We start from the raw sequence: 19,990 nt of genomic DNA, 5'->3' as shown, positions 1-19,990 counted from the left end.
TCTCTCTCTCTCTCACTCCCCCACCCCCTATCTCTGTCTCGAACCCTTTGTGTGTGTGTGTGTGTGTGTGCTTGTGTGTGTTCAATAATAAATTGCCATGTAAAAAAGTAACTACACAGGTCATGCAACAATATCGAGGACAGTTTGTTGATATTGCATTCTCTGTACATATCCACATAAGCAAGGTGAGCAGCCTGTGTCCAGGCCCTAAGGACTGAGGTCAACCAGACTAGACACACTGTCTCGCCAGCCCTTCAGTCTATAGTGCCATGTATTTACAGAGCATATTTATTTTGAAGAATCTTTACAAGGTAAAGGTAAGCAAACATAGTCTACAATGGATGAAGGAGCCCTTGAATGAATACGATATGCAGATATTAAGTAAGGCAGTAAGTATGCATGTCTGATGTAGCCTATGTATTGATATTTCAGTTGAACATGTTTTACAAACAGAAGGATCATATATCATGCAATATATTTGACAAAATAATCACATAACACAAATTACACACCCTCCAGAAGAAGGGAGAAAAGCTGCTCTTATTTTTGATTATTTAGCTGATCATGTCCACACATTTAAAATGTATAATTTTATATTTCATGGGATTTTATAACGTTCACGGCTGATAACACATGTGAAAAAATTACGTCACTCTTGTGTAATGCATAAAAACTACAAATCCCAGATTGGCGATGTAAAAATGCAAAGCGCAAGCATCCGCCTCTTTCCACTGACTGATCAACTTCAAAACAGGCTTTCCTAGCGTGACCCTCTCAGAGAGTGAGGTGGTTAGATTGAACGTTGCTGGCCTTTTGAAAATTTACGAATATGCTGTCATTGACGTTGAGGCAAATTGCACGGGTGAGTGAGTACTTTTTAATTTAGCCAACGTTACTCAATGATAGATCTAGCCAGCCAGCTAGCTTCAAATCAAATTACAGCAAAATAGCATGCATGAGCAGCCAGGTGGCTAGCTAAGCTAGCTAAGGCAGCCACGTTTGCAGCTTTATGTCATTATAAAGCTAGGTAGCTGGTTAGCTTAAAGGCTACTGAACAGTGTGGCAAATTAGGTTGCCTCAGCTAGCTGGCTTGGTATGGTGCATGGACAGCTAGTTAGCTAGGCTATACTCCCGAGAGACCACAAACACACACAGTGTTGTCTTTTAATGGTTGTGTACACACGTTTCAATTTGTTGACATGGTTTTTGATCATAGGAATATGAGATGGTCCCATCATGTGTTTGGCAAGCGATCAACTTTCACTATCTCCCTCCCAGCGCGAGCCCCACGCTTACCTTGCACAACTCTGCACTGGGGACAAAGTTGCAAGGTAGCTGGCCAGTTTCCCAAATGCTTGGTATGACATTGGGAACTGACTGTAACCTTGAGTGCTTACCCCTCTAATGTAAGTAGCTTTCTAATATAGTTAACCCTTAGCGTAGTTACACGATATGGATAGTAACTCGTGAAATGTATACGTTTAGCCAACACAGTTAAACTGGTGAGTGATGACGCAACAGTCTCGTGTCGGTTTCATCATGTCAGCTGGTTGGCACAAAAATTATACTGTTACTTTCCTAGCTACATTCGTGCAGTTTTCAGTTGTTAGACTACTGTTTAGAATTGGACTTGGAATAAAATATTTGTTCTTCTTTTTGAGCTGGGAATAATTTTATATAGTCAGTTTGTAGACTCAATACAATGTTATTGATCCTTTCAGAGGGAGTTTGCGTTGCAAAAATTACAAATGTTCTTTACAAACTTCAAACATTTTTCATAGACAGGGCAGTAGCTGAAAGCTCAAAGTGCAAGAACAGTCAGCAAATATTAACCCTTCTCAAGGTAGTAATTTTACAGTAGTCCTATAGTCTACCTGTTAATTGCACCAGTCAGCTAATAAGGAACCTAATAGCTTGATGTTTATTATGTAAGGATCAAGATAGTATTTCTGTCTGCATGGGGCTAATAAATCAAACTCTGTCACAGCACTTTCAATGACAAGCATAGTATCTCTTTCAATTTGCACCCCAGTATCTCTATTTGCACATCATCTTCTGCACATCTATCACTCCAGTGTTAATACTAAATTGTAATTATTTTGCACTATGGCCTATTTATTGCCTTACCTCCATAACTTACTCCATTTGCACACACTGTATATAGATTTTCTATTGTGTTATTGACTGTACATTTTGTTTACCCCATGTGTAACTCTGTGTTGTTGTTGTTGTTTTTATCGCACTGCTTTGCTTTATCTTGGCCAGGTGGCAGTTGTAAATGAGAACCTGTTCTCAACAAGCCTACCTGGTTAAATAGAAAAATATGCATTCACCTTCTTTCACACTCCACACATGCAACAGGTTTTAGTATCAGAGGCCGCCAGTACAGTAACCTTAAAGAGACAAAGTTATGGATCTGTTAGCATCCAGGATCAGAGCCTAGACACAAACCCTTTGGGAGACAAAAAGATTGTGATGGTGCTTTTGAAAATGGGCTACGTGATCGTTAGCCTAATCTCGGCACCCAGAACCAAATCAAGGTTGGCACGAGAGACTATAGACTACATGATGGGTTAGGGAGGCTATTTCACACTGTGAGCGAGTCTTAACACCTGTGAGTGTCAACCTTCTCAACTTGGATTGCAAGTTTCAGGCTAGACAAGGAAGTAGGAATCTGTTCTGCGCACTAGCAAATGTAGGGCAATTGATGCAAGGCAGCCTGCTCTTTGAGTTGAGGTTTCCTATTAAAGATGCCTGAATGGTTTGCATGCTTCTCCTATTGCGTTAATCCGTTTTGTATGCATCCTAATGCAATTTCAAAGATCTCACGAGTTGTAGTGTGTATGGTGGCGTGCACCCATTTAGAAATAAGGACGTGGGCTGTCCTTAATCACTTTACTGGTTCTTGAGACTCTGGAGTTTTTAGGTCCAAGGCCTATCGTCACTGAACTACTTACGGTCTGTAATCGTATATCTGCCTCCTGGGCTCTCATTTTGCAGGAGTGGCTCTTTTAACTTCAGTAAAGTAGGCCTACCACAACGTATTGAATTAGTTATGCATATGTGGCACTTGAGGAAGACTGCCTTGAAGTTTACACGCAATTCAAAACACACTCACAGCAGCCATTTTAATTTTATTTTGAAAATAAGTGCAATATTGCCATATAGCCTACACGTAACTAGCCTACATTCTGTGAAATGGCCAGTTTCAACGAGTTTAGGACTGTAGCTGGTAGTGTGTCCTGTCTGCACTGTTTCCTCGTGGCCATAACTTAACTTTCTTATCAATCTGCGTCTATAAAGAGCCCCCTGTACTATAACTCTGACATGCTGACTCCACATATTAACTGTGTTGATATTCCCATGTTATTGCCTTTTCGAAGGAGCCAAAGCTCAACTCGGTGTTGGCCAATGAGCTGAGTGGACTGTGTGCACACCCCTCTGTCTCGACTCAAGGCCACTGCAAGGGGGTGAACTGGAGTTAGACGAGCACAAGCTGCGTACTGCATAGCCACATGTGCAGTCAGTATAAGTGACTGTAGCATTTTGATGATCATGGTATTCATTGCATTTGGAATGGGCTGGATTTTAAAATCTGTGCTTGTTTTAGAATCCTTGACTTGCATGTTGGCTTTAATTGGCTAATAGCCTACCTGTCTTTTCAAAGCTTTCCATTGTAGTATGAACTTACAAGTGAATGTTACAGATGTTAGCCTAATTAGCATTTATTTATTTACATTTACTTGAGGAAAGACTGTGCCTCAGTGAGACAGGAGTGTCAGAATTCCGATCTAGTTACGGACATTCTTGTCAGTCTTTTTCCTCCATTTCCCGGTGAGCCCTAACCGTAAGTTCTGTGTTAGGCTTCAGTGACTGGAAAAACACCCCGACCCCTGCCTGTACCCTATCAGTATTCGTTTTGTTTCTGTATATTTGAGAGCCATAATGGGTGATGATACATAGTCGTCTCCCGGTTTCTAAAGACCATTCTAATGTAATACAGTGCCCTGAAACCACCAGATTGTTTGATCGTGATGGCCTTTATTTCTCTCTTTTTTTCAGATCAGTTTCTGAAGAGACAATGTGATTTGTAGAGAGCTGTATTTATATTTACCCAGAAAAAAAGCTGTTTTAAAAAGGCATTGGCAATAATTCTGTTAAGTGTTGCTGCCAATCGCCCAGCACCTGATTTAAAACATTTTCAATAATACAGCAGGCATAACCTAGATGCATATAATTAAAGATGGCCTCTCTAAAACTCATCAATGACAAACCATCATTAACACTCACTGTTGACACTTGCGTTTGAAAAACAAGAGTTTTCACAGATGCCTAAAAAATCCAAAGTAGCGGGAAGGATCCGGTTTGTTTAGCAGAGGCCTACATGTCTATTGGATGTAGAGAACGTAACAGATTTGTTCCTTGAACTGCCCTCACAACTGTCGGTAGCCCTCACAACTGTCGGTAGCCCTCACAACTGTCGGTAGCCTGTAACAAGGGGTTAACGTTATCGTCGTTGTGATGTTTCGGAGGCTCCAAGAAATTGCGCCTCTAGACTGAAGCTGAGCCCTGCCGATTGTCGTGTGACATGGCCTGTGTGTGTGAGAGAGACGCCCGCCTCGTCACACGGGCCGTGTCCAGCCAGACGTCAACCCTCTTCACCCTGGCCAGTTTTCTCCTCTTTTCTCCCTCGCTCTGTCCGCCTTGTCATCCCAGCTGAATCAGAGGGCAATTTGGAAAGGCAGTTCTCCTATTAGTCAGTGACAGGAAGAGAGGGAGGAGTGTCTGTCAGCCTGACTGATACTGCTGCCCTGTTGACACCCCTCTCTTGCCCTCGTCTCCTCCTCGCTCGCTCTTTTCTCTGTCACCCGTGTTACCAGGCTGATTGTGGTTTCACACCAGGCCTGATGGACAGCAGTCATCTGGAAAATGGACTCCTCTTCAACTACCAGAGGAAGATGACACAAATAATGAGTTAAAATGGAATGATAGTGGGATTTTTTTTGCGGCCTAATAGGATAGTAGCAGGCCGGGCCTAGAGGCCGGCCAGACAGGAAATGACAACCCAATGCATCATCAACATCATGAAACAGAGCAGTGTGTGAGTGATGCCTCAGTCCTTCCCTACTAGAAGACAGTAGACAACATGCTGATCTGATGTACCCCCCTCATCACTACTAGTTTCTCATCCAGTTCACCTTCGTCTAAATATAGTGCTGCCAACAACAGTGACAGATCTGGTCCTTAGCATCTATTCATCCTCTCACGACTCCTCTAGGATCAATTAATCATGCAGTTTTTTTAATTAATCCAGTGTAATGATGGGTGGATGCAGCAGGCAGAGCAGGCCTCAGGGAGGAGGAGTTTGATCTGATTGTTTAGAGGAGAGGAGACTGCTACCCAGGCCAGACAGAGAGCAGGTGGGGGCCAGAGGAGGCTGCTGCCCAGGCCAGACAGAGAGCGGGTGGGGGCCAGAGGAGGCTGCTGCCCAGGCCAGACAGAGAGCGGGTGGGGGCCAGAGGAGGCTGCTGCCCAGGCCAGACAGAGAGCAGGTGGGGGCCAGAGGAGACTGCTGCCCAGGCCAGACAGAGAGCAGGTGGGGGCCAGAGGAGACTGCTGCCCAGGCCAGACAGAGAGCGGGTGGGGGTCGGAGGAGACTGCTGCCCAGGCCAGACAGAGAGCGGGTGGGGGCCAGAGGAGGCTGCTGCCCAGGCCAGACAGAGAGCGGGTGGGGGCCAGAGGAGGCTGCTGCCCAGGCCAGACAGAGAGCGGGTGGGGGCCAGAGGAGGCTGCTGCCCAGGCCAGACAGAGAGCGGGTGGGGGCCAGAGGAGGCTGCTGCCCAGGCCAGACAGAGAGCAGGTGGGGGCCAGAGGAGGCTGCTGCCCAGGCCAGACAGAGAGCGGGTGGGGGCCAGAGGAGGCTGCTGCCCAGGCCAGACAGAGAGCGGGTGGGGGCCAGAGGAGGCTGCTGCCCAGGCCAGACAGAGAGCGGGTGGGGGCCAGAGGAGGCTGCTGCCCAGGCCAGACAGAGAGCGGGTGGGGGCCAGAGGAGGCTGCTGCCCAGGCCAGACAGAGAGCAGGTGGGGGCCAGAGGAGGCTGCTGCCCAGGCCAGACAGAGAGCAGGTGGGGGCCAGAGGAGACTGCTGCCCAGGCCAGACAGAGAGCAGGTGGGGGCCAGAGGAGACTGCTGCCCAGGCCAGACAGAGAGCGGGTGGGGGTCGGAGGAGACTGCTGCCCAGGCCAGACAGAGAGCGGGTGGGGGCCAGAGGAGGCTGCTGCCCAGGCCAGACAGAGAGCGGGTGGGGGCCAGAGGAGGCTGCTGCCCAGGCCAGACAGAGAGCGGGTGGGGGCCAGAGGAGGCTGCTGCCCAGGCCAGACAGAGCGTGGGTGGGGGCCAGAGGAGGCTGCTGCCCAGGCCAGACAGAGAGCAGGTGGGGGCCAGAGGAGGCTGCTGCCCAGGCCAGACAGAGAGCGGGTGGGGGCCAGAGGAGGCTGCTGCCCAGGCCAGACAGAGAGCGGGTGGGGGCCAGAGGAGGCTGCTGCCCAGGCCAGACAGAGAGTGGGTGGGGGCCAGAGGAGGCTGCTGCCCAGGCCAGACAGAGAGCGGGTGGGGGCCAGAGGAGGCTGCTGCCCAGGCCAGACAGAGAGAGCTTGATGATGGAGTGAGCATGTAAGGGACTAATAAAAAGGAGGCAGTGCCACTCTGTTTGGCATCTCACAGTGACACCAGCGCAGAGAGGAGGGGACGCCCTCAGCACAGACAGATGGACACCCCTGTCTGCTCTCTCTGAAGTAAGCACGGTTGTGTGGGTGTATGTGCCAGGGTGTGCGCAGACAGCAAAGGACGGATCCCGTCAGAGCTTAATGACCCGTGTGATTTCTGTGTGGAACGTGTCCTCTGAGGGAGCAGGCAGGTGGACCTGAGCTGTCTCCCCAGGACTCCTCTCTCCCTCCTCACCATCCTCTCCCTGGCCCCCAGGCCGCCTCACACACAGCCTGAGTGGCCCGCAGGCTGACAGAAGGCCAGGAGAGCCCATTAATGTGCCAACCTGCCGAGGACAGGATGGGGCCCTAGATATCCTTCCTCATCAGCACCACAGGAGCTAGCTCCGGGGGGAAACAACTGCAGGCTTGCCAGGAAGCTTCTGGAAGGTTTAGGACATGTTTCTTAGAGGAAGCAACTGACCAAGGTGAACGCTCAGTGATAAAGATGTAATGTTGTAGGCTAACAGCTGTGTAAATAACCTGTCATTTAGGATGAACCTGTTCATATCCTCTGGAGATAGTCGTCTGACAATTAGCCTGTAGGATTTATGTCTTTGCAGTATGCTGAATAATTTGTAACCTATTTTTCAAGGCATGAAGTCTGCTCGTTACAAATCTTTTTTTTCAGAAGTGCAGTGTTTTAGTGTGACTAAGTGACTCGAGATGGACACACACACACACACACACCAGACAGTATATAACCCTTACACTCATCTGGATGCCCATAAGTGGTCACCATCATTGTGTTAATTGGTTTTTAATAACACTATTAAAGTGAAGTTGTGCAGTACACCTGAATCGATGAGACCATGTCTAGGTAGGGTCTGGGTAAGTAATATCATCATTATTAGGCTAGTCCTGCTGTTTTAATAAAAAGTGATGAGCTATTTAATTAGCATGCACCCGCCTCTGTAACACAGCACTTTTGTAGTTACTCAAACTGAGGCCCTAGCTCTGTCCCAGATCTATTGTGCTTTTAGCCAGTTCTTCTCTTCCCACTATTGTTGTCATGCCATACTACGGTCAGATAATTTGGCTAAAGTAGAACATCTTGGAAAATCTGACAAGCAGAACCAACAAAATCTTAGTGCGTCAATGCGATCCCTATTTTAACACCCGTGCAGAGAGGGCGAGAGAGTAAACCGAGCTGACTAAACTGGCCAGAACAGGAGCTAGCCTTTATTTAACCAGGAAGTTCCGTTGAGGTCAGAAGACCTCCTTTCCAAGGGGGCTAATAGAAACTATGTATGCACCCACACGATCCAGCAGCTAACAGAATGGAAGAGGACTGTATGGCGAACTAGGCATGGCGGAGAACTAGGCATGGCGCTAGCTGAGATTAGATAAGAGGAAGTGCTGAATAGTGGCCCTGCTGTTCTGCTCTGTGCTGGGTCTGTAAAGCAGTTCGTTAGCTAGCTCCCTTCCCTCAGTACGGCTGATAGAGGCATAATTGAACAACCACGCTGATTGTTATCACACAAACACCCAGCTAACTCTAAATTATATTACAGTTTCCAATTGGAGTGCATAAGAGGGAGATATCTATTAAAAAATGTATATTTTATGTCTGTCTTCTCCATGTGTTTTGAAGTTAACATGGTTTAGATGTATTAATCGTTCAAAAAGAGACGTTGAGAACACACTAGGCCTATGCATTTCAAATTGCACAGTGGCCTATGTTCTGAAACCATTCTGATTGATATAGTATGTGTCTCTGACACTTGTCTTTCTGTAGCTCCAACACTACTGAATAAGGCAGATCAATTTACAGTCTGTTAACAGCTAAGACACACCGTTAGTAAACAGCCAAGAGCTAGCGATGTGTGAGAACCGCTGACTAGGCCGCTAGAGTTGCACTCTTTTGGGAAATTAGGGCCGTGAGAAACATGGCTGAAAATATTGAGATAAATTCCCGTAATTTTACAACCCTAACACCGTTCATTATCCTGTTGTTTTTATAATGACCTTGGTTAATACGTAACGAAACGCCAATAGGATACTACCATTCAGTGGCGGTAGGGCTTTAGGGGTGTTGCCCACTTGTGATTGGTAAAAAAAAAAACGAATACAAATATTTGTATGAAATATATTATATAATTTATGGAATAAGTTTTAAATGCTCATAAAAGTGATAAATGTTTAAATTTTCCTGTTTCAGAAATGTATTGTCCAAAACAAGCTGTTCAGTTACCTACTATGCTGCCCCTCAGTGACTGCTATGAGGGGGAACTGCCCCCAATGAAATCTCACAATTTATCCCAATGAAATCTCACAATTTATCCCAATGAAATCTCACAATTTATCCCAATGAAATCTCACGATTTCATAGCATAAATTATAACGGCACAAAGTAAATGGACTGTCCTGGGGGTGCTCAAATGTGTGCTTAGTCAGAATTTCGGGGTCTAACTTGTAAGTAAATAACAGTCATGTGAGCCTGGGACCTGAAAAAACTGGACAGCTACATCCAATGAGTCGAAGGACCGAGGGATACAGTGGCTTTAACCTACTCATCGCGGATCTGGCAGGACAAAAAAGTCTGACTGTGGCTGGCCAATTGGATTGTTTTCCCCAGTGTCCCATCATGCTCTACTTTAGGTGACCGGTTGTGTACTCTAAAACAGCATACAACCTGGTGTATCACAAAGCAGGATCAAATTAAATAGCCAGCTACAGTCATTTTGAGAAACATTTAGAAATAGTTTTAGAATTTCAATTAACCAGTTAGTGCTTTCAGAAAGTATTCACGCCTTGATTTTTTTCCATATTTTGTTGTTACAGCCTGAATTTCAAACGGATTGAATAACATTCTCCCTCATCTACACACAATGCCCCATAATGACAACGAAAACCTGTTTTTTGAAAATGTTGCTAATTTAATTGAAAATGAAATACATTTTACATTTTAGTCATTTGGCAGATGCTCTTATCCAGAGCGACTTACAGTTAGTGAGTGCATACATTTTTAATACTGGCCCCCCGTGGGAAACGAACCCACAACCCTGGCGTTGCAAGCGCCATGCTCTACCAACTGAGCTACAGGGGACTACAGAAATATCTCATTTAAATAAGTATTCACACCCCTGAGTCAATACTTTGTAGAAGCACCTTAAGCAGCGATACAGCTGTCTGTCTTTCTGGGTAAGCTTTCAACACCTGAATTGTGAAACACTTGCCCATTTTTATTATTTTCAAAATTCAAATCAAATTTTATTTGTCACATGCGCCGAATACAACCGGTGTAGACCTTACCGTGAAATGCTTACTTACAAGCATTTAAGCAACAAGGCAGTTTTAAGAAAATGGAGTTAAGAAAATATTTACTAAATAAACTAAAGTAAAAAAATAAATAAAAAAAGTAACACAATAAAATAACAATAATGAGGCTATATACAGGGGGTACCGGTACAGAGTCAATGTGCGGGGTACAGGTTAGTCGAGGTAATTTGTACATGTACAGTTGAAGTCGGAAGTTTACATACACAACCAGAAGTCAACCACTCCACAAATTTCTTGTTAACAAACTATTGTTTTGGCAAGTCGGTTAGGACATCTACTTTGTGCATGACACAAGTAATCTTTCCAACAATTGTTTACAGACAGATTATTTCACTTATAATTCACTGAATCACAATTCCAGTGGGTCAGAAGTTGACTGTGCCTTTAAACAGCTTGGAAAATTCCAGAAAATGATATCATGGCTTTAGAAGCTTCTGATAGCCTAATTGACATCATTTTAGTCAATTGGAGGTGTACCTGTGGCTGTATTTCAAGGCCTAACTTCAAACTCAGTGCCTCTTTGCTTGACATCATGGGAAAATCTAAAGAAATCAGCCAAGACCTCAGAAAACAATTGTAGACCTCCACAAGTCTGGTTCATCCTTGGGAGGAAGGTACCACGTTCATCTGTACAAACAATAGTACACAAGTATAAACACCATGGGACCACGCAGCCGTCATACCGCTCAGGAAGGAGATGCGTTCTGTCTCCTAGAGATGAACGTACTTTGGTGCGAAAAGTGCAAATCAATCCCAGAACAACAGAAAAGGACCTTGTGAAGATGCTGGAGAAAACCGGTACAAAATATCTATATCCACAGTAAAACAAGTCCTATATCGACATAACCTGAAAGGCCGCTCAGCAAGGAAGAAGCCACTGCTCCAAAACCGCCATAAAAAAGCCAGACTACGGTTTGCAACTGCACATGAAATTCACTTTCATCAGACCAGAGAAATGTCCTCTGGTCTGATGAAACAAAAATAGAACTGTTTGGCCATAATGAACATTGTTATGTTTGGAGGCAAAAGGGGGGGCCTTGCAAGCCGAAGAACACCATCCCAACCGTGAAGCATGGGGGTGGCAGCATCATGCTGTGGGGGTGCTTTGCTGCAGAAGGGATTGGTGCACTTCACAAAATAGATGGTATCATGAGGAAGGAAATTATGTGGATATATTGAAGCAACATCTCAAGACATCAGTCAGGAAGTTAAAGCTTGGTTGTAAATGGGTCTTCCAAATGGACAATGACCCCAAGCATACTTCCAAAGTTGTGGCAAAATGGCTTAAGGACAACAAAGTCAAGGTATTGGAGTGGCCATCAATAAGCCCTGACCTCAATCCTATAGAACATTTGTGGGCAGAACTGGAAAAGCGTGTGCGAGCAAGGAGGCCTACAAACCTGACTCAGTTACACCAGCTCTGTCAGGAGGAATGGGCTAAAATTCACCCAACTTATTGTGGGAAGCTTGTGGAAGGCTACCTGAAACATTTGACCCAAGTTAAACAATTTAAAGGCAATGCTACCAAATACTAATTGAGTGTATGTAAACTTCTGACCCACTGGGAATGTAATGAAAGAAATAAAAGCTGAAATAAATCATTCTCTCTACTATTATTCTGACATTTCACATTCTCCAACTCCAGTGTAGATTTGGCCTTGTGTTTTAGGTTATTGTCCTGCTGAAAGGTGAATTCATCTCACAGTGTCTGGTGGAAAGCAGACTGAAACAGGATTTCCACTAGGATTTTGCCTGTGCTTAGCTCCATTCTTTTTTTTTATCCTGAAAAACTCCCCAATCCTTAACGATTAACATGACGCAGCCACCACTATGCTTGAAGATATGTAGAGTGATACTCAGTAATGTGTTGTATTGTATTTGCCACAAACATAGCACTTTATTCAGGACAAAAAGTTAATTTCTTTGTTTGTAGTATTACTTTAGTGCCTTGTTGCAAACAGGATTCATGTTTTGGAATATTTTTATTCTGTACAGGCTTCTTTCTTTTCTCTCTGTCAATTAGGTTAGTATTGTGGAGTAACTACAATGTTGTTGATCCATCCTCAGTTTTCTCCTATCACAGCCATTAAACTATGTAACTGTTTTAAAGTCACCATTGGCCTTATGGTGAAATCCCTGAGTGGTTTCCTTCCTCTCCAGCAACTGAGTTAGGAAGGACGCCTGTATCTTTGTAGTGACTGGGTGTAATAATACACCATCCAAAGTGTAATTAATAACTTCACCATGCTCAAAGGGATATTCACTGTCTGCTTTTTTTATTTTTTACCCATCTACCAATAGGTGCCCTTCTTTGTGAGGCATTGGAAAACCTCCCTGGTCTTTATGGTTGAATCTGTTTTTGAAATTCACTGCTTGACTGAGGGATGATATAGATAATTGTATGTGTGGGGTACAGAGACGAGGTAGTCATTCAAAAATCATGTTAAACACTATTGCACACAGCGAGTCCACGCAACTTATTATGTGACTTGTTAAGCTAATGTTTACTCCTGAACTTATTTAGGCTTGCCATAACAAATGGGTTGAATACATATTGACTCAAGACATTTCAGATTGTAATTTATAATGAATTTGTAAAAAAAAAAAAAATGTAAAACACAATTCTACTTTCACGTTATGGTGCATTGTGTGTAGACCAGTAACAAAATTCAGGCGGTAACACAACAAAATGTGGAAAAAGTAAAGGGATGTGAATACTATCTGCAGGCTATCTACCTTTTGGTAAGCAGCTAGCTGGTTGATAGCTATAGCTAGCTAGTTAGCTCCCTGGTAGCTTGCTCCCATGCCAATTTCAAGACCAGCTAAACTAATATCTGACTAACTCGGAAATATGAAGTTATTTCAGAATAAAAGTTTAACTGGCTAGTGCATCATGCTTTGTGACATTGTTAGCTATCCCTAGTTGGATAATGTATTTTCACTTATTGCATCTGTGTGCGTGTTGTGTTTTTCCTGGTGCATTCATTCGTAAACCGGCTGCTCGTTCTAAATAGTATAATCTAATCTGTTCAGAACAGTGGCAGCTGTGGTCATTCGGTTTTTGACATGCACAAGTAAAATGGGTGTATTTATGCTGTTGTTCAAATGCACAGATCGCTTTATATATCTTCTCCAAAAAACTACCGGTAGTTCGAAAACTTGGCATCATATTTTAATGTCATGCTGCTTTGTTGACAACTCCAACCACCACCACCCCTCCCCGCGTCCCAGGTATTCAGAAAATAAGCTGCTGCCACTGCTACTATTGTCTTAACCAATGGGATTTGTAGATCAGAGGTGTGTTCTTGTGAAATTGCCATTTTTAGCATGCTAACGCCGCCTCTGTTTCTAAAAACCTTTTTGTGCCCGCTGCATCAAGTGAACACAACCCAGTTATTTTTGTCATGGATCCATAAATTACCTCTTCCCTTCTCTGTTCCTCTCTATCTGTGTTCTCCCTACCAGCCGTTGTGCCAGCGTGCCCCGGTGGCCCTGAGCAGCGTGGGGGCGAGGAGGGGTCAGCATGCGGCTACCCGTAGTGTGGAGCAGGAGGCCCCATGGACAGGGCAGGACAGTCTGGCCCAGGACGACCCAGAGATGTGGGACCTGCTGCGGAAAGAGAAGGACAGGCAGTGTCGGGGACTGGAGCTCATCGCCTCTGAGGTGCAGTAAGATGTGTGTGTGGCTGGCTGTCTGGTGCGCTGCTTGTCTTTCTGTCTGTCTGTGTTTGGCTGGCTAGCTAGCTGTCTTTCTGGCTTGCTGGTTGGCTGCCTGTCATAAAGAGAAGGCCTCATGGCCTCTGAGGTAAGCTTTATGTAAGTCCGTCTAGTATGGGCAGTTGAGAAAGAGCTACTTCGGTAGGCCCAGAGTCATACTAGGGATGTGCATCTCTCCTTTCATGGAAGGTTCGATACACATCTAGATACAGTGGGGAAAAAAAGTATTTAGTCAGCCACCAATTGTGCAAGTTCTCCCACTTAAAAAGATGAGAGAGGCCTGTAATTTTCATCATAGGTACACGTCAACTATGACAGACAAATTGAGGAAAAAAATTCCAGAAAATCACATTGTAGGATTTTTTATGAATTTATTTGCAAATGATGGTGGAAAATAAGTATTTGGTCACCTACAAACAAGCAAGATTTCTGGCTCTCACAGACCTGTAACTTCTTCTTTAAGAAGCTCCTCTGTCCTCCACTCGTTACCTGTATTAATGGCACCTGTTTGAACTTGTTAACAGTATAAAAGACACCTGTCCACAACCTCAAACAGTCACACTCCAAACTCTACTATGGCCAAGACCAAAGAGCTGTCAAAGGACAGCAGAAACAAAATTGTAGACCTGCACCAGGCTGGGAAGACTGAATCTGCAATAGGTAAGCAGCTTGGTTTGAAGAAATCAACTGTGGGAGCAATTATTAGGAAATGGAAGACATACAAGACCACTGATAATCTCCCTCGATCTGGGGCTCCACGCAAGATCTCACCCTGTGGGGTCAAAATGATCACAAGAACGGTGAGCAAAAATCCCAGAACCACACGGGGGGACCTAGTGAATGACCTGCAGAGAGCTGGGACCAAAGTAACAAAGCCTACCATCAGTAACACACTACGCCGCCAGGGACTCAAATCCTGCAGTGCCAGACGTGTCCCCCTGCTTAAGCCAGTACATGTCCAGGCCCGTCTGAAGTTTGCTAGAGTGCATTTGGATGATCCAGAAGAGGATTGGGAGAATGTCATATGGTCAGATGAAACCAAAATAGAACTTTTTGGTAAAAACTCAACTCGTCGTGTTTGGAGGACAAAGAATGCTGAGTTGCATCCAAAGAACACCATACCTACTGTGAAGCATGGGGGTGGAAACATCATGCTTTGGGGCTGTTTTTCTGCAAAGGGACCAGGACAACTGATCCGTGTAAAGGAAAGAATGAATGGGGCCATGTATCGTGAGATTTTGAGTGAAAACCTCCTTCCATCAGCAAGGGCATTGAAGATGAAACGTGGCTGGGTCTTTCAGCATGACAATGATCCCAAACACACCGCCCGGGCAACGAAGGAGTGGCTTCGTAAGAAGCATTTCAAGGTTCTGGAATGGCCTAGCCAGTCTCCAGATCTCAACCCCATAGAAAATCTTTGGAGGGAGTTGAAAGTCTGTGTTGCCCAGCGACAGCCCCAAAACATCACTGCTCTAGAGGAGATCTGCATGGAGGAATGGGCCAAAATACCAGCAACAGTGTGTGAAAACCTTGTGAAGACTTACAGAAAACGTTTGACCTGTGTCATTGCCAACAAAGGGTATATAACAAAGTATTGAGAAACTTTTGTTATTGACCAAATACTTATTTTTCCACCATAATTTGCAAATAAATTCATTAAAAATCCTACAATGTGATTTTCTGGAGAAATTTTTTTTCTCATTTTGTCTGTCATAGTTGACGTGTACCTATGATGAAAATTACAGGCCTCTCTCATCTTTTTAAGTGGGAGAACTTGCACAATTGGTGGCTGACTAAATACTTTTTTCCCCCACTGTATTAGAGCAGGGATAGGCCTACCTCTCATTGCCGTGAGCAGCTGTGTCTCCCGCACTGTGCGCCCAGTTATCTGACAGTCAAATGCATAAAAACTCGATAGGCTACTGAACTGAAGGAGAGGACACATCAATTCAGTCAACAGATAACTTGACTTTTTCCACATTTTGTTACATTACAGCCTTATTCTAAAATTGATTAAATCGTTTTTTTCCCATCATCAATCTACACACAATACCCCATAATGACAAAGGAAAAACTGGTTATTAGAAATAAAAAATGGAAATATCACATTTACATAAGTGTTCAGACATTTTACTCAGTACTTTATTGAAACGCCTTTGGCAGTGATTACAGCCTGGAGTCTTCTTGGGTATGACGCTACAAGCTTGGCACACCTGTATTTGGGCAGTTTCTCCCTTTCAAGCTCTGTCAGGTTGGATGGGGAGTGTCGCTGCACAGCTATTTTCAGGTCTCTCCAGAGATGTTCGATCGGGTTCAAGTCCGGGCCCTGGCTGGGCCACTCAAGGACATTCAGAGACTTGTCGCGAAGCTACTCCTGCATTGTCTTGGTTGTGTGCTTAGGGTCGTTGTCCTGTTGGAAGGGGAACCTGCGCGCCAGTCTGAGGTCCTGAGTGCTCTGGAGCAGGTTTCCTCCAGACGTGACACTTGGCATTTAGGCCAAAGAGTTCAATCTTGGTTTCATCAGACCAGAGGATCTTGTTTCTCATGGTCTGAGATTCCTTTAGGTGCCTTTTGGCAAACTCCAAGTGGGCTGTCATGTGCTTTTTTTACTGAGGAGTGGCTTCCGTCTGGCCACTCTACCATAAAGGCCTGATTGGTGGAGTGCTGCAGAGATGGTTGTCCTTCTGGAAGGTTCTTCCATCTCCACAGAGGAGCTCTGTCGGAGTGACCATCGGGTTCTTGGTCACCTCCCTGACCAAGGCCCTTCTACCCCAACTTCTCAGTTTGGCCAGGCGGCCAGCTCTAGGAAGAGTCTTGGTGGTTCCAAACATCTTCCATTTAAGAATGATGGAGGCCACTGTGTTCTGGAATTAAACCTGTTCGCTTTGTCATTATGGGGTATTGTGTGTAGATTGAGGGGGAAAAATTGAATTTAATCCATTTTAGAATAAAGCTGTAAGGTAACAAAATGTGGAAGAAGTCAAGGGGTCTGAATACTTTCCGAATGCACTGTATATATTAGGTAGACCTAATCAACACACTCACTCTCTGACCTCACTCGGTCAGTCACTCACCGTACACAAGGGGAGTGTCATCAGGTCAATCAATACATCTTTTGGTTTCAATCCCATAAACAAGTGGTGTTTTACTATTCAAATAAAGACACACCGGTCCTTTATTCAGTGTTGATCCCTTGGTCTTCCTCCCTCCTTATCAACCCTCCTTTCTCTCTGTCTCTGTCTCTCTGTCTCTGTCTCTCTCTCTCTCTGTCTGTCTCTCTCTCTCTGTCTCTGTCTCTCTCTCTCTCTCAGCTCAGTGGAATAGATCAGCCGCCTCTCAACACAAAGCAGCCCACTGTAGTGTGAGATAAAGCTGATATCTTCATACCACCCCCTTCTCTCCTCGCAAAACACAAACGCACACCCTCCCCTCCTCTCTGCAGGCAGGCTACAGCAAAGGCCTCCTGCTTGACGTTCCACTAGCTCGGCCTGGTTGTTTTTTAAGAGGAAAACACACAGGCAGCGATTTGCATTTCCAAGTCTAATGTGAAGTGCTTTCTCAGTGTGGCACACAGCAGAAAGCTGTGTGTGTGTGTGTGTAAGCTGTTATCTCTCCTCACCTCCTCCTCAGTGGAGGTGACGTCTGAGAGGCATTAGCATACAACTCTGTAGGGAGGCCCCCCGTGCTGTGTGTGACTGTAGCAGCATTTGTGACGCGACCTGACACCTGACAGGCGCTGTGATAATCTGAGCTGAGGAGTCCAGATGCCACACTGAGGTGTCAATCCCCTGTCACCTTTCTCTCACTGACACTGTCCAGTAGTGGTTACAGACAGTCCCTTCCCTCTCCATGGGTGGGTCTGACACTACTTATGGTTGTTATAGCAGGGCACCTAAACTGTCCTTAGAAACACTGTAACATCCAGGCTCTCTGCCACCTAAGCTGTCAAATGGACTAAGACGCTCTTAGTTGGTGGCAACAGAGTTGGGACTATTTTAGGTCTGACCCCATTTAGTCGACTGGTCCATTGTTTGGTCGATAGGCTGTTGGTCGACCTGAGATTTATTTAGTTGAGCAGTAGCACAAAAAAATAGAATCATGGTGTACAAGACACCTGTCTGATTTTAGCTCCTGTCTGAGTGGACTGATCCACTGTGGAGGCCGTGGGGATGGGGCAGTCCATCACTCAAAAACGTGCTACTGAAATTGTATATGGTTATGTTATTTAAGAATAATGGTGCAACACTAATACAAATTAATATTTTCTAACAAATGCGCTTTCGACCGCGTTGGATAGCTGTCGCTGTCCGTGGCTCTGAAACACATCAGTGAGTTGTTTAATTTGCCGCCTTTTTCTAGACCATGTTGCTATGCGCATAATAGCACATTTAACCAGCATATTGGTGTTGAGAACAATGTGGCGGAAACAGGTAGGAGACGAGAAAACAGCCCTTGCCTTAATTGTTTAAGAAAAGTGAGGAGAGCGGAAACCCCAACTTTTAATTAGGTCTATAATCAATAGCCTAACTGTTAAATGTGCCTGTCTTTTATAAATCAAATACTTTGCCTTCGGAAAGTATTCAGACCCTTTCACCTTTTCCACATTTTGTTACGTTACAGCCTTATTCTAAACTTCTGTTCTGTTGAAATTGTTAAAAGTAGTCATTGTGCATAGAGTTGTATGGTTTGTTTAACTTTGCAATCATTGGTTTTTGTTTGGCAATACATCTTTAAGTGAAAAATCGGGAGTCTCCATGTCGCTCGATTACCATGGAATTGCCCTGCTGTTATCAGAATTTCTGCAGAGCGTATCGCCGTAGGATTGCATTGACCGGCAGAGCGGTCTTTCAGTCATCCCGGCTGCGAGATGCACTAGTGAGATCAAAGAGCAGATCCACATTTAGCCGCGTGCGCACATTTTGTTGATATTGCTTGTTAATGAGTGAATTATTTGCACAGTTATAGCACATTTTTGGTCAGCAAACAGGCTTTGTACGGTCATGACAATCCTGGAAAATGTAAATGTGATAATTCAGTTTTGTATTTTTTGATAAATTAGCAAATATTTATAAGCCTGTGTTTCCTTTGTCATTATGGGGTATTGTGTGTAGATTGATGAAGGGGGGGGGGGGAACAATTTAATCAATTTTAGAATAAGTCTGTAACCTAACAAAATGTGGAAAAAGTCAAGGGGTCTGAATACTTTCCGAATGCACTGTATATCTACAGAAATAAGACGGATCCTGATTCTGTTGCCTGTTTGAGTGTTTGTTAATAACCTACTGATTCCTTGGAGCACCAAACCTCACGCGGCCACAACATGTCGGATAAACAATTTCACAAATGTGGCTGTTTTTTATATTTTGCTATTCCGTAATAAAGGCTTTACACTTTTTTTTTTGTTTTAAGTTCAACAGCCTCTCTTGTATTATTTATAATTTATTTAGTGTTTACACGGTTCCAAATGGTCAAAAATAATATTTATTCTTGATATACTTATTGTTATTATTATGATCATAATAATAAGTAATGTAATTATCATTAGTAGGCTTAGTATAGAAGCCTTGTATAACCACCATCGAGCTGTAGGCCTAAGAGCGCATCCTGTTTAGCCTTACATTTACATTTACATTTTAGTCATTTAGCAGACGCTCTTATCCAGAGCGACTTACATATATATATATTTTTTTTATACTGGCCCCCTGTGGGAATCGAACCCACAACCCTGGCGTTGCAAACGCCATGCTCTATCAACTGAGCTACATCCCTGCCGGCCATTCCCTCCCCTACCCTGGACGACGCTGGGCCAATTGTGCGCCGCCCATGAGTCTCCCGGTCGCGGCCGGCTGCGACAGAGCCTGGATTCGAACCAGGATCTCTAGTGACACAGTTAGCACTGCGATGCAGTGCCTTAGACCACTGCGCCACTCAGGAGACACAGGAGCCTTAATACCGTAACTTACTTAGGCCTATGTTTCAATACTTATATAGGCTACTGTATCAATCATTCATTCGGTCATGTCATCACACAGCATACGAGTCATTCATGATTTGAAATGCGATCAAGGATTTTAGTTTTTAAATAAAATCACAAAGCGACCCTTGAATCATTTAGTGTAAACAATAAATAAACCGTTCCATTTCGGAAATTGGATTCACGAATGAATGCGACTGTTTTTAGTCTTTTTAATAAAGGCTTTACCATTGCTTTTTACAACACACTCTCTGG

General features: G+C 44.4%; 1 protein-coding gene across 2 annotated transcripts in view; it reads left to right on the top strand.

Moving 5' to 3' along the window:
* Positions 1-723: 723 nt before the first annotated feature.
* LOC311116513 (serine hydroxymethyltransferase, mitochondrial-like) overlaps positions 724-19,990 on the top strand; it is a 43,036-nt gene continuing 23,769 nt past the window's right edge. The window contains exons 1-2 of one of the 2 annotated variants that reach the window (XM_084191601.1): positions 724-862; positions 13,511-13,708. In XM_084191601.1, coding sequence (XP_084047727.1) covers positions 830-862; positions 13,511-13,708 — 231 coding nt within the window. In that variant the 5' untranslated portion in view covers positions 724-829. Of the gene's footprint in view, positions 863-1,216; positions 1,407-13,510; positions 13,709-19,990 lie in introns of those variants that run through there. The other variant, XM_084191602.1, reaches the window with a different exon arrangement.

This window comes from Coregonus lavaretus (assembly GCF_964263955.1).
Source record: "Coregonus lavaretus genome assembly, contig: HAP1_SCAFFOLD_2368, whole genome shotgun sequence".
Taxonomy (NCBI): Eukaryota; Metazoa; Chordata; class Actinopteri; order Salmoniformes; family Salmonidae; genus Coregonus; species Coregonus lavaretus.
This window is presented reverse-complemented; position numbering and strand designations above follow the sequence as displayed.